Source organism: Rutidosis leptorrhynchoides, chromosome 7 (assembly GCF_046630445.1).
Source record: "Rutidosis leptorrhynchoides isolate AG116_Rl617_1_P2 chromosome 7, CSIRO_AGI_Rlap_v1, whole genome shotgun sequence".
Taxonomy (NCBI): Eukaryota; Viridiplantae; Streptophyta; class Magnoliopsida; order Asterales; family Asteraceae; genus Rutidosis; species Rutidosis leptorrhynchoides.
The window spans coordinates 334,132,581-334,146,494 of record NC_092339.1 but is presented as its reverse complement, the minus strand read 5'-3'; the positions used below and the strand labels follow the sequence as shown (position 1 = coordinate 334,146,494).

Below are 13,914 nucleotides of genomic sequence, written 5' to 3'. Positions count from 1 at the left end.
GGAAGGTGAGGATGGGTGGTGTGGTGGAGGAGAAAAAAAATGAAGGTGGTGTTCGGTTGCAGTTGATCGAATGTGAATGAGATGATTTTGGGTTTCTCTTTCTTTTTAATTCGTGGAGCTGATACATACATATATATGTGTCTATATAGGATTATGTAAGTAGTGGAGTGGAGTCAAAAGCGCACAGTAATCTTAATTAGTAATAATTCACATCGTTCACGGATTCATTAAATTATTAGTGTGTCGACATTATGAATCAATCAGGAGGAGAAGACAGGGAAGAAAAACAAAACACATATTGACTCTGAATAGATTCGTATAATTAATTTGATGAGATGTCTAACAGATTTGTTCATATCTGAATTATTATGTTAGTATTACTAATTAGTAAATATAAGTATGTTAATAATGAAATGTTATAAATAATAATAACAATACTAATAATAATAAGAATAGGAATAACAATAATAATATTAATATTAATATAACTATATTTTAATTAATACATACATATATATTAATATTATAATTTATTAATTATGTAATATCTAATAATAACATATATTTAATATTTAATATTTATACATTTTACAATATACAATACACATATAATTATTAATTAAGTATGTATATATATATATATATATATATATATATATACATATATATATATATATATATATATATATATATATATTCATTTAATAGCAACTTAATTATTCTGTATTATTTTACATTTTTAATTCTAATGATTGAATTGTATTTTATGATTTCAAATTATTAGATATTCTTATATTTATATATATACATATTTGTTTACAAACAATTGTTCGTGAATCGTTGGGAATGGTCAATTGCAAATATGAAACGGTTTTAAACTTTTTGAGACTCAACATTACAGACTTTGCTTATCGTGTCGAAATCATTCAAAGATTAAGTTTAAATTTGGTCGGAAATTGCCGGATCGTCACACCGTAAGATAAAAAAAATACTATCTAAATTGACCAAAGTCATTTTCGTATCCTCACCCGACCCACCTAAAAGAAATTATGTCTCACATCCTCTTGTATTCTGATCACATGCGAAGGGGCACGGAAAAGTGAAAAGTAATACGACGGTTTACTACTAAGGATCGACTTGACAAATGTTAAGCGTCTAACAAATGACTTCGATCTATCCTTCCAATCTAAAAGTCTTATTTGAAATTTCTCGACAAAAAGTTTCCAGTTTCTAATGTTATTCATTTTGGTTTGATGAAAGACCGAGATATATAAATGAAAATTCGCCAACATTACATCTAACACGGATTGCCAAACGTAAGACTTCTTCCTTATCAACCCCTACCCCATAAAGATGACCTTTTTGGAAATTGACTTCTAACTCGGAAACGTCAGACGTCAAGGTGTTGGTGTATTGGTGGTGACCGAACTTCCATCAGGGAGGTTAGGGGTTCAACCCCCATGAGCTGCAAAATATTTCCCTCGAGGTTACCCGCCCACTTCTTGGGCCTCAGTGGTCTCGAACGTCTTGCGTTCGAGCCTCACCTGATGAGGTTTAACCATACGCGATGCCCGTATGAATTCGCCGTGAGGGTTTCCACCTGAGGGGCGGTAGGACTGTAATGATTCATCTGATGATCGGGTGGGTGGGTTCCGACATCGCGTTCGAACCCCCGTCAGTGGCCGTTCAAAAAAAAACCCCTCAAAAACCTTCTATATACATTTGAGTAACTTCATAAGACTGTAATCATTATTCTTACTCTACTCCACAAACATTTTGTGTCATCTGCGTATTGTGTCTTCCCCTATCTTGTTTGGGATATTACCAACGTAATACAAATTTATATTATATGCTAAAATTATTTAGTATTCTTGATGAAATATGTAATATCCGACTTCGTTATAAACATATTCAAACTTCTTGAATGACAATACACGTTACAAGCATCAAAGAATTAATCAATACAATTTGTATTGCATAATTTAGTAATGGGAAATTGGAGAAATGCCTTATTTGTTGGTGATTTTAGTGTTATCAACAGTCATTTTAGTTAATTGGGATTTACTAGAAAGCAAAGGCTTATCGAATTAAGCTCAATGACGAGTTTGGAGAGTGCGAAGTGCACGCTCGTTCGGGTTAATTCGATAAGGTATTAGAAATTACATCTTTTCATGGAAAGGTACCACGAATGGTTACATCTCTTCATGAAGAGTGATGTTATTTCTAAAAGATGTAAATGAAGGGTTGCGTCTTTTCGTTGAAAGGTTACATCCTTTGGTTGAAAGGTTGCGTACTTTCACTCGCACCTTTTCGCTTCCTATAAATATAGGAATATGGTTTTGCTTTCATTTTTTTTTTAACAAACAGAAAACACACACATACTCTCTAACAATTTGATCAGTGATTTCATTGCCAAAAACACTGATTGCGTTCTTGTCTTATCCCTGTAAAGATTTCGTGCAACCAAGGCAATCGTAGGGTCGAAATACTTTATAGAGAAAGTGATTACACGATTCAAGAACGAATCCGGCAGTCAATTCATACCCTGATTTCTAACAAATCTATAAAGTATTTGTTGATATTCGTGATAATGATCATGGAATATATGGCAGTGTTCATACTGTCTAAATGGGAGTAAAATAGAATTTGCGTCTATGTAATTATAGGATCCTTCAAATTTGGATCTCAGATAAGATATTGGTCAACTTATTGACCATGATACAAATTGAAAGCAAGTTAGGCCATTGGTGGTAATAGATTTGTTAAAATACCGAAACAAAATGAATTTTGAGTCTATATCAATTTTATATTGATTGATTAGTCGGTGGACGGTTTTATCTCCATTTTAATTATGGAACTCATCAATGAACCAATTGCATGGATGAATCGTTGATGGATCTCTGGCAATATGGCTTTTCTATAATTGCTTCGGAATAAATAAAGAGACTTGTGGAGAAGTTCATGTGGATACAAACAAAAGAAATGGAAAGCATCATCATCAGATTACGTTGATATCACACAAGTACACAATTTCCTTTCTTTTACTCTATATTATTTTATCATGATATAATGCATATAAAGATTAATTACATGTATATCCACTTAATTAATCTGGAATTTAAATCATGATGTGGTGGATTGAGTTACATGTCACCGTATGCATATTTTGTTCTATTTCATTCATATTTACATATGACCAATTAAAAGAGATTTTGTCGTTAGACATTTCGGTGGGTTAGTATTGCATACGGCAATCATGCATGTATGTCTACATGGAGATGATAATAGATTTTCTAAACATGATCCAACGTATGAGGATTAATATTATACTAAATAAATCCTTTTGAGTCATACGGTGTCTTCATACCATTTTGTACAAAAGGTGGTCAAACGGTATATAACAGCTTTTATCCAAAATCTATTTCACAATTGATAGGTTTCAACCTTGATTGTTATAGTTGGTTACTGTTAGTATTACATTTAACAATAAGCACTCACAAGATGGTAGTTACTATATGGATAGTTATTTCTTCTTGTTAGTTAATTGTAGTTATTGGTTGTTAGAAGTTGTGATTGTTAATAAGTCACAACGGTTCAATTGATAACAATCGGTAACATATATGACGGTTAGTGAAAAGTCATAAACCACTGGAAAAGTGCAACGATTGACTTTGTAAAGTGGGTATTTGTGTTGCTTCAAATAAAATAAACAAGAAGTTTTATCCATTGATTCATTATGCGAGTGTTGTTGTCCACAAAATAGTTGATTGTCAAATAATGAAACCTGGTGTTTTATGTCGGTTGGTGTCACCGCTTGGCAAACATCAATGAAATGGAGTCGGTTAAATTGCTATTTGGTGGCTAATGGTTACAAATATTTTTCTATAAAATATATGTTTTATCTCTTTTGAGAATCCGCCAAAAGGTGTTGTTTGACTTGTGGGATTTAATAGGTCGGTAAATGGATCCCTTAAGTGTATTTACTTGAAGGGTCTGTGATTGAATTTAATCCATGAATTTGATAATGCATACAACTATAATTTTAGTCATGGTCTCTTGAGGAATATTTTTATTCAATGAGACAGATTAATATGTGATGGTATGCATTGTGGAGTATTAACTCTGGATTGTTATGCACAAATTAAAATAAATATGAATTCTTTATTCATTTGTTTTCATGTGATTAATGTCCACAGACTATTTGATTATTCATCAAGATGGTACAAGTTAGTGAAACTAATATGTTTAATATGAAATAAGAATTAGATGTTGCTTAGTTGTTTCAAACACCGGTTAGCTTTGGAAATTGGTGGTATGATGTATGTAATTACATCGAGTGACTAATATAGCAAGGTGTTAGAAAGATTGAGCATGGTCTAGTGAAAATCATTGTAATGGGGCTTAAGTATTTTACTTGTAAAAGCCAACCATGGGTTATGGTTTAATTCACAATGTAATTTCTTAAAGTATATTGAAATTGTATTGAGTTCACTATTGATCAAAAGATGATACATCTACAAGTTGTTGGATTTACACTTGGTATAGATGAGATATCTTAAATCAAAAGGTTGATGTTGAGACTATTGACATTATAAACTAAATTGTCATTACTTCTTGGTTCTAGAAGTGGACTGACTAAGGTATGTTTATAATTATAATCTCATCATCCAATGTAATGGTATAATTGTGTGCATAAGGATAATGGGGATACATTATCAAGGGTGTACAAATTATAGGTTTACACTGGTGAGTCCGTGAAAAGTGGACATACACACTGACTGATCAATCAATTAATTTTAAGTACGTACGGGTTTCTTATGGTCATATGAGAATTTAGTAAGTCCTTGGATATAAGGATTACAAAAGAAAAAATTGATTGAAGTCATAATGAATGAGATTAAAGTGAGTTGATCACGAATAAAGTGATATATGTGGATTTTGTTGGGTCACAACAAAGTTTGACGGATCACTTGACAAAAGCATTAGCCGGAAGCGGGCAAATGTTGGCTAACGATGTGGGATTGAAGTCCAACCAAATCTTCCAAAGTGAGACGCCCAATTCCTTTCTAGTACAATGCTAGGAGCTGAATTCAATGAGGTAAGCTTACTTTCTGAAGATTGAAACACATAAATATACAGATCCCAAAGTAGGTGTTTAGACCCGTAAGTGGAGTTAGGTTGAAGTTTAACTTCTTAATAGTTCTTTTGAAAAATTGCAAATGCGGGTGCAAGATGTAAAAGAACTACCTATGTGAACATGAAGTTTTGCCGCTTCAATGGAGCTTTGGACTTAGCTGCCAATATGTTCACTGAAGGATTGGGACACATGGCTTATAATAGTGTCAAGATTGTCTTAGGGATATGTAAGAAACTGATGTGTATAATATTTTATAGTTTTCATATGAGTGGAAGGGTTCAATTTCTGAAACACCCTGATACTCGAATTCTCGTAAATATTATACTAAGTGAAAATTCAATTTCTAAAACATTTTCATTTATGCATTAGTTTGTTCTGTTTGTTTAATTATTTTAGTAAATCAAGGATTACACTAAAATGGGGGGGATTTGTTGGTGATTTTAGTGTTATCAACAGTCATTTTAGTTAATTGAGATTTACTAGAAAGCAAAGGCTTATCGAATTAAGCTCAATGACGAGTTTGGAGAGTGCGGAGTGCACGCTCGTTCGGGTTAATTCGATAAGGTATTAGAAATTACATCTTTTCATGGAAAGGTAACCACGAATGGTTACATCTCTTCATGAAGAGTGATGTTATTTCTAAAAGATGTAAATGAAGGGTTGCGTCTTTTCGTTGAAGGGTTACATCCTTTGGTTGAAAGGTTGCGTACTTTCACTCGCACCTTTTCGCTTCCTATAAATATAGGAATATGGTTTTGCTTTCATTTTTTTTTAACAAATAGAAAACACACACATACTCTCTAACAATTTGATCAGTGATTTCATTGCCAAAAACACTGATTGCGTTCTTGTCTTATCCCTGTAAAGATTTCGTGCAACCAAGGCAATCGTAGGGTCGAAATACTTTATAGAGAAAGTGATTACACGATTCAAGAACGAATCCGGCAGTCAATTCATAACCTGATTTCTAACATCATTTTTCTCAAAGTGCTTAACAATATGTCCTCAAAATCGTATTCACGAAAATACCCACTCTTCACGAACCACACACCCTGCGTGGTGCTTGGTGCCTTGTGCATGTTACTGAGATATTCACCGAGACAACCTATTATCTTTGCAACATGCACCAAACACGAGTGTGGTGTGAGTTGAACTAAAACATTGAATGGTCATATATTTTGATCCGTAGCTCTGATTTAGTCAACGTTTTTTTGAAATTGTGTATTTTTTTGAGAACTATCTTAGGCAAACCACCGTAGGCGATTCGTTTAATGTTTTTTTAAAAAAAAATTCGGCCTCGAAGACCTTCAATTTTAACTTTTGTTGTCGATTTTTACTTTTAAGCATATTTTGACCGCTCATAATTTGCTATAGAATATTATAATTTGTAATCTCTTAATTTTATTACCAAGGTTGACTAAAAGTACACGAAACCCTCAATCAATTTGAACAAGCAACACATTTAGAAAATCGAACATTTGCTAGGTTTACATATCACAATACGAGGTATAATTTCAAAAATTTTCATTACACGTTAGCAGCTTTTCCATGAATAGATCTTGAGAAAATACATGATTTAAAAAACAGTCACAATCGAAGCACGAAATCAAAATATACGATCATTTAAAGTTCTGGTGAACCACCCACCATGCACAGTGAGTGAAATTTGGTGTGTATTGCGCCAGTTAACAGACTCTATCAATTATTATCTCAGTAACACACACCCCACGCACATGTCATCACGCACGGTGCGTGGTGCGTAATTAGAGGACAATTTATATACATACTGTTTAAAAAATATAAATGAGTGATTAGAGGGCAATTTATATACATATTGTTTAAGAAATATAATAGAGGGATTCTGATTAATTTTATCTTAATTAAACTGACACGCAATCACATGTGCACCATATCAATACATTGTTATTATTATTATTGGGCCGGGGAATGGGCCGCGCACAAACTACTCTTATCGCATGTGCATACAACAACCCCGAGTTTGGAATTTAGTTAAAGGGATTATATATCGGAAGGCTACCAAAGTTTATTGTTTTGTATTTGTAGGCCACCCATATTTGAAAATGATTTTGTGGGTCATCCAAGTTTAACTATTCGTGTTTGTAGACTACCCATATGTGAAAATGATTTTGTAGGCCATTCAAATTCGTATGTTACATATATATCAAATCCGACTACAACTCTTTGTAAAAAATTATAAAAACACGTAAATACTTATGTAGTTGGTATGAACTAATCATCATATGAATAATGTTAATTAATAAAAACTTGGTTATTTGTGTTATTTTTTACATTTTAATAAATGAGATTTTAGCCAGATTTGATACCGATGGAATAACACACGAACTTGGATTACCTACAAAATCATTTTCGAATATAGGTGACTTATAAACATGAAAAGATAATTTTGGGTGGCCTACAAAATTATTTTTAAATATGGGTGGCCTAAAAATACAAAACGATGAACTTGGGTGGCCTCTCTCGATATATAATCCCTTAGTTAGAAGATGTTAATTGTGACAATTTCAGTCAAACTGTCAAACACTGTCAACTACTCGATTAACTTTCATAACATCTGTTACTTTTTTATTAACTAGCAATTATAATTATACTTCTGTTAAAGCATTTGTATTTGTATACTATAATAATTTAGTATCACATAGCAAAAACAGGAGGCATATTGAGCTGATTCATATCACATTGCTAAAACAAGAGGAACCGTAATGACAAGTTACTCATATGATAAACTCATATGATAATTTGAATTAAATTTATTATTTTATTATGCAAAGTAAAAACAAAAGACAAAGTACATAACTTTCACAACATTTTGATCATATGTAACTTAGCTAATCCATTTGGTTATTATTGTCTATTTGTAAAACCAGTAGATACCCTTCTTCTCCCCATTAACCTCATCGGGTTCGATAAATATACAATCTTTCGTCTCCCTCCAAACAGCCTCTAGAATCGGTGTATCATCGTACTTATAGTACTCACCCAAAATCGGCTTCACAGCTTCCCTAGCCTCAAAAGTATGATAATGTGGAATCGTAGGAAAAAGATGATGCACGGTGTGGGTCCGAGTGACATCATGGAACGCGTGGTTCAAGAATCCAAAGTTTCTATCGACCGTTGCTAAAGCACCTCTTAACCAATCCCATTCGGTTGAATCGTAATGAGGAATCGAAGGATGTGTGTGATGTAAATATGTTAGTAAAATAAAGAAACCACTCATGAATAAAATAGGCATTCCATAAATGTTCATCATCCATTGTGTACCATTGATTGCAGCCATTTTGTAAACCAAGTAACATGTCCCGAAAACTCCTAAATCGGTCAAAAAAATCTGAAATCGTTCGCTATCATTGAAGATGGGACTGTACGGATAGAAATGGCTCGTGATTCCCTTTTCGTATTTTCGTCCATAAAGATTGAATACGAAGTATAATGGGAAACCAAGAACGATCTTGAACACAAACACAATGAAAGCGCCCGTAGGGTTGTTTAAAATTTCGGAGTAAAGCTTATCGGACTTGCGTTTGGGGATCCAAACCTCGTCATATTCAATTGAATTTGTGTTAGCGTGATGTGTACGATGGCTATATTTGAATCCGAAATATGGTGTTAGGATTAAAGAGTGGACAATGAACCCAATGGTGTCGTTTAGCCACGGGTAGTCACTAAACCCGTGATGACCGCATTCGTGGCCTATGACCCATAGGCCCATGAGATAAGCTCCTTGAAAGAACCAATAAACGGGCCACGCAACGTATGATAAGGGTTTAGGGAGCATAGGAATGAAATTATCGGCTAGATAGTATAAGGCGCCAATGATGATGAAATCGCGAAAAACAGCTGCGAATGAGCGTACTAGCGAACGCTTGAAACAGTGTGGTGGGATCGCTTTTTTGAGATCGCTTAGTTCGAATGGAGGTTTTGAGACTGGGACGCGTTTGAAAGCGAGTGGTTTATCTTCTGGTTTAGCAACATTCATCCGTCCACCAGCACCCATGGTTCAAGCTAGCTGTATATCAAAGAAGATATGAGTTTAGTAGTACAAAACTATGTATAGATTGTTTTTTGAAAGGCAAATTATGTATAGATTCTTGATTTCAAGATAAGACTAGGTAGAAAACAGACATACCTTTGTAAGATGTTTTGAGGTTGTAGTTTATGGATCCTTAAGTTATGTTGAGAAGTTCCTTTTATAGACTTATAACGGAGGTTGAACTTTGTGTGCTGGCTGCTGACTTTTACTTACTAGTCACTCCCTCCTATTTTAATAAATCTCAAAAAAAAAAATAAAAAATAAAAAAAAAAAACCTATAAGCTATGCATTATACTTTTGTTTTGTCTCCTTACTTGCAACTACTTTTGTTTTGTCTTTACTTGTTTTCCGCTTTTATCATTGTGATTTGTGTGCTTTCTATAAGCTATGCATTATACTCTACTAATAACATTAATTGTTAAATTGTTAATTTTTTTATTAGAAGAAACCTCCATATGGACGAGAATATTGGCTCTCTCATAGAGGGTAACCCTCAAATAATCAAGCCCCCGAGCGCGAGACCTAATACCGGGTGAATTGCGTATTGCGCGCACCCTGTGGCCACACTCAATTTCTGAGCGATTGACATAGTCAGAAATTGAACCCAGGTAATGTACTTCGTTGGACAATTCAGTGGGCCAGTAGGACAATCCTTCTTCGTTTTGTTAAATTGTTAATTCTAACGACACAAATTTTGTTTTATTGGTCGATGTTTTATATCATATACTATAATATAATATAAATAACGTCAAACTAGCGTCAATAAAAAAAAAATTAGAATCATATGTACCACGATGTCATTTATATTAAAAAATAAGGTATATTGACAAATAAAAAGTAATTAAAACAAATAATATTTTCTAATACAACCACGCATTTCTTCAACAATCATCAGTTTGTCATAATCTGTCTCACAAATAAACGCCAAAAACTCCATGTGACAATTAAGATAGCGTTTAGAATGTATTTTAAACTGATATCGATTTCAGTGTTTTTGACAACTTTTTTGATCATGTCCGCTACTGTCAGCTACTCTCATTGATCTTCTGATTATCACAAAGTAATTTAGTACAGAGTAGTTGAGATGTACGTTGTTTATTCAAAATTATTTTTTTGAAATGTAGCATTTTATTAGAGAAAAGATACACGAACAGCTAACAGCTCATTGTGAACCTACATACTCGAGATGCATTAGTACACACATTTAGACTCAAAATACTAACACGATGTTAAGATGCCAAGGTAGCAACTCAATAATACCTCAACTTTTTTTTTTTTTGAACGGCGATATCGACATCGAATACTCTCATTTTTCACCCACACACGCGTTAGGAGGAAACCCAATTCGCAACGATATTGGCAGTACCATCGAAGGTTGAAAAAACCCCCCAGAGACCTTCCCAAATCGCATTGATGTTGGCAGTACCATCAAAGGTTGGAAATTTCCTGCTTGGAGTGAGAATTGAACCTGGGTTGACAGTACCCCAAGTTGAATCCCACCCCATACCACTCAAGCCAAGCTTCGGTGGTAACAATACCTTAACCTATTACATCACAACAAGAGACTAATGTGGATTATGAAGCCAACTACGTCAATCGATGGATTTTTGTTTGCACCTCTTTGCGATAGATTCAAAGCTCTTAACTTGAATCTCACTTGATGCAATCAGGACATTCCAACTCTTAGATTTTAAAAACTTTTGATTCCGATTTTTCCAGATTAGATAGGCACACGTCCACGTCACCGCTTGCCAAATATTCTTTCTCACATCCGAATTTATTTGCCACACATTACCTTTGAGAAGCTCAACAATATTATCGTTTGACATTCCACCAAAGCCCCACCAATCGAACATTTTACACCATGCTTCAAGCACATCCTTACATGTGCTAAGAGAGTGGTCCACTGACTCAATGTCATCATTACATAGCAGACATCCAACCGAATGAAGATCAATCCCTCGTTTATCCAATTCCAACAACATCGGTAACCGCCTTCTCAAAGCTCTCCAAACAAAAAACCCCAACCTTTTTAGGAACCCATTTATTTTGAAGCATTTCTTGTACAATTGGACATGCATTTAGTGTCTTCAAATTGATCAAATCAGATAGAGCTTTTGTAGTAAATTTTCTATTGTTACAAGCCGACCAATTCCATGAATCCACCATTTGAGGGTGGATAACTACTGTATTCAAGAGCTCCATTAGTTCGTCTAATTCACCTTTTGCATGAACCACTGGTGTTCGCGACGAACACCATCTACCTTCGCTTTTTGCTCCATCCCATGAGATTCTGTCATTAATCGTTGCATTTAAATCCAACTCGAGGTGAGCAAGCCTAGTGAATCAGCTCTCCGGCGCCATGTTACCAAGCCACATATCCCCTCAAAAATATGTAGCAGCTACATCGCCAATTACTTTGACAAAGGAACTCATGAAGGAAAGTCCAAGCGAGTCAATGCACCTTCCAGTATCAACTATATTATACCACACGGATTTATATAAACCTCATTGGGTGATTTTAGAATTTAAGACACCACCCATCGAGCCATAAATACTCGAGATGACTTTAACTCAGAAGGAGTTGTATTCGGTTTATAAACTCCACCACCACTTGCCGATTAAAGTCAAATTTTTTGCTTTTAAGTGAACCCAAGTTTAACCCACCCTTCCTATAGGAAGAAGAATTTCTTCCCATTTGACCCAAGCAATTTTTTATTTGTTTCTCGACCTGCCCCAAAAGAACGTCTCACACACTTGTAACGACCCGACTTTTTCGACTTGCTTTTGTGCTTGTTACTTTCCGCGAAACTGCGTATTTGTGCGTACTGAGCTATATTATATTCTGGGATCTTATTTGATGATTAATTACCTTCGTTTATACCATACAACATGCCATTAAGTACTTAGTTACTTAACTTGATCCTCGAATGCTTTTACGACCGTTAGTGTCACTTGACGTTGAGAACGAGCTATATGTTTTGGTACACGTTTAACTTTGGTCGTAATTGGAATATTATGACTACAAAATACTAATTGTTATTTCCTAATAACAATTACTTGGGATTTTGGTTGCTTAACTACGCTTAGTAATTTACTTATGCTCACTAGTTAGTCTTGTTGGACTTTCTACCTTGGTGGACTCAAGCCCACCCTACTGTAGCTAATGGACTATTTAATTAGCCTAATTTTAATAAGTTTATGACCCATATAAATGTAAGACAAATGCCTATTTATTAGAGGGAACATACTAGCATTTTTGTTAACCATAATCACAATTGTTGCATGGGATCCAACATAAGCACCAACTTTAGACAACCATTAATCAAAAAGCAAAAGTTTGTCCCCCTTGTTCCCCCCATGGCCGACGGCCACCACCACCTTGCCACCCCATCACCTCCTATAAATACCATGCTAATTCCTCACATTTCACACTTGATCTCATTCACAAAATTACACACACTTACTCTCTAATTCTCTCTCTAGTCTTTCTCACTCTAAAAAGTGTAAGTTTTAAATTTTCTTCTTCTTCTCTTCTCAATGTCGACATCATCATCATCATTAAAGGATCTAGCTTTTTAGCTTTTTGATCTTGTTATATGTTGTAGATTCAAACTTGGGTTTGAATCCTTCAAGAACATGAAAGATTCAAGCTTTCTAGCTTTGAATTTTATTTTACTTGTTAGATCTAGCTTATGATTTCTTTATTTTGTTATAACAATCAAAACTTGTGTTTATGATCTTCATGTAACTTGAAGATCTAGTCTTTTGCTTTAAGGATCTTCAAGAACATTAAAGATCCAAGCTTTCTAGCTTATGGTTTCATTATTTTGTTAAAGATCTTAGCTTTTTAGCTTATGGTCTCATTACTTTTACTAGATCTTAGCTTTCTAGCTTATGGTCTCATTAATCTTGTAAAGATCCAAGCTTTCTAGCTTAGAGCTTTCTTAATACTTGAGATCTAAGTTATTATTGTAGATCTCACTTACTTGGAACCTTTTTGTGATTGTTGTGATGATAAAGATCAAGTCTTCATCATCTCATATGATGAAGATGCATAAACTTGTGTAAAAAGGACAAAGGTTGAAGTTTTATTGGGTTTATGCAATAAAGAGGCAACCTTGATGTTCAAAACTTATAGAATGATAGCTTTTACTCTTAGTTGTGTGTTCATGGTTGAAGCTTGGTCAAAGTGATGCTAAAACATCAAAGAGTTGTACACTTGAAGCTTACACGCATCAAGGATGAGAACCGTGATGAGCATCAAGCACCAAGAAACCCACCGGAGCACTTGTTTGCTATTTTTTGGGGTCTGATCAGACTCTTGGACTTCTGAGAAATTGATTTTCAGATAGTTCATTTTGAGTAGATTACTTTTCGTTTAGGCCTCGCCTAAATCCAATATACAGTTTAGGATTTATAGCCTTCCGAAAGTCACTACGCCTTTGTAACGACGTGCTGAAAAAAATTCTGACCTACTCGCACTTAAACCGACACCACGGTCAAACGAAGATGAGTTAGGTTCTGAAAATTGGATAGCGGTTAGAGGACTCACATACGGAGCCTTGGCCACTGACCACACGTCTTTTCTTTTTGTATAGAAGTCGTAGCAACTATCCGAAGTCAGCCTTTTGTTTCGATCTCTATTCTTGTTGAAAACTTACTTTATCTTTTACGAATGATGATGACGATGATGATGTTTAGGACT

At 34.5% G+C, this 13,914-nt stretch overlaps 2 protein-coding genes across 2 annotated transcripts; both read right to left on the bottom strand.

Annotated features, from left to right (window-relative positions):
- Positions 1 to 8,027: 8,027 nt before the first annotated feature.
- Positions 8,028 to 9,170, bottom strand: LOC139858691 (delta(12) fatty acid desaturase DES8.11-like). Its single transcript, XM_071847527.1, has one exon. The coding sequence runs from the start codon at positions 9,168 to 9,170 to the stop codon at positions 8,028 to 8,030; it is 1,143 nt and encodes a 380-aa protein (XP_071703628.1).
- Positions 9,171 to 10,798: 1,628 nt separating this feature from the next.
- LOC139860317 (uncharacterized) lies at positions 10,799 to 11,287 on the bottom strand. The gene has a single exon (XM_071849084.1). The coding sequence runs from the start codon at positions 11,285 to 11,287 to the stop codon at positions 10,799 to 10,801; it is 489 nt and encodes a 162-aa protein (XP_071705185.1).
- Positions 11,288 to 13,914: the final 2,627 nt, after the last annotated feature.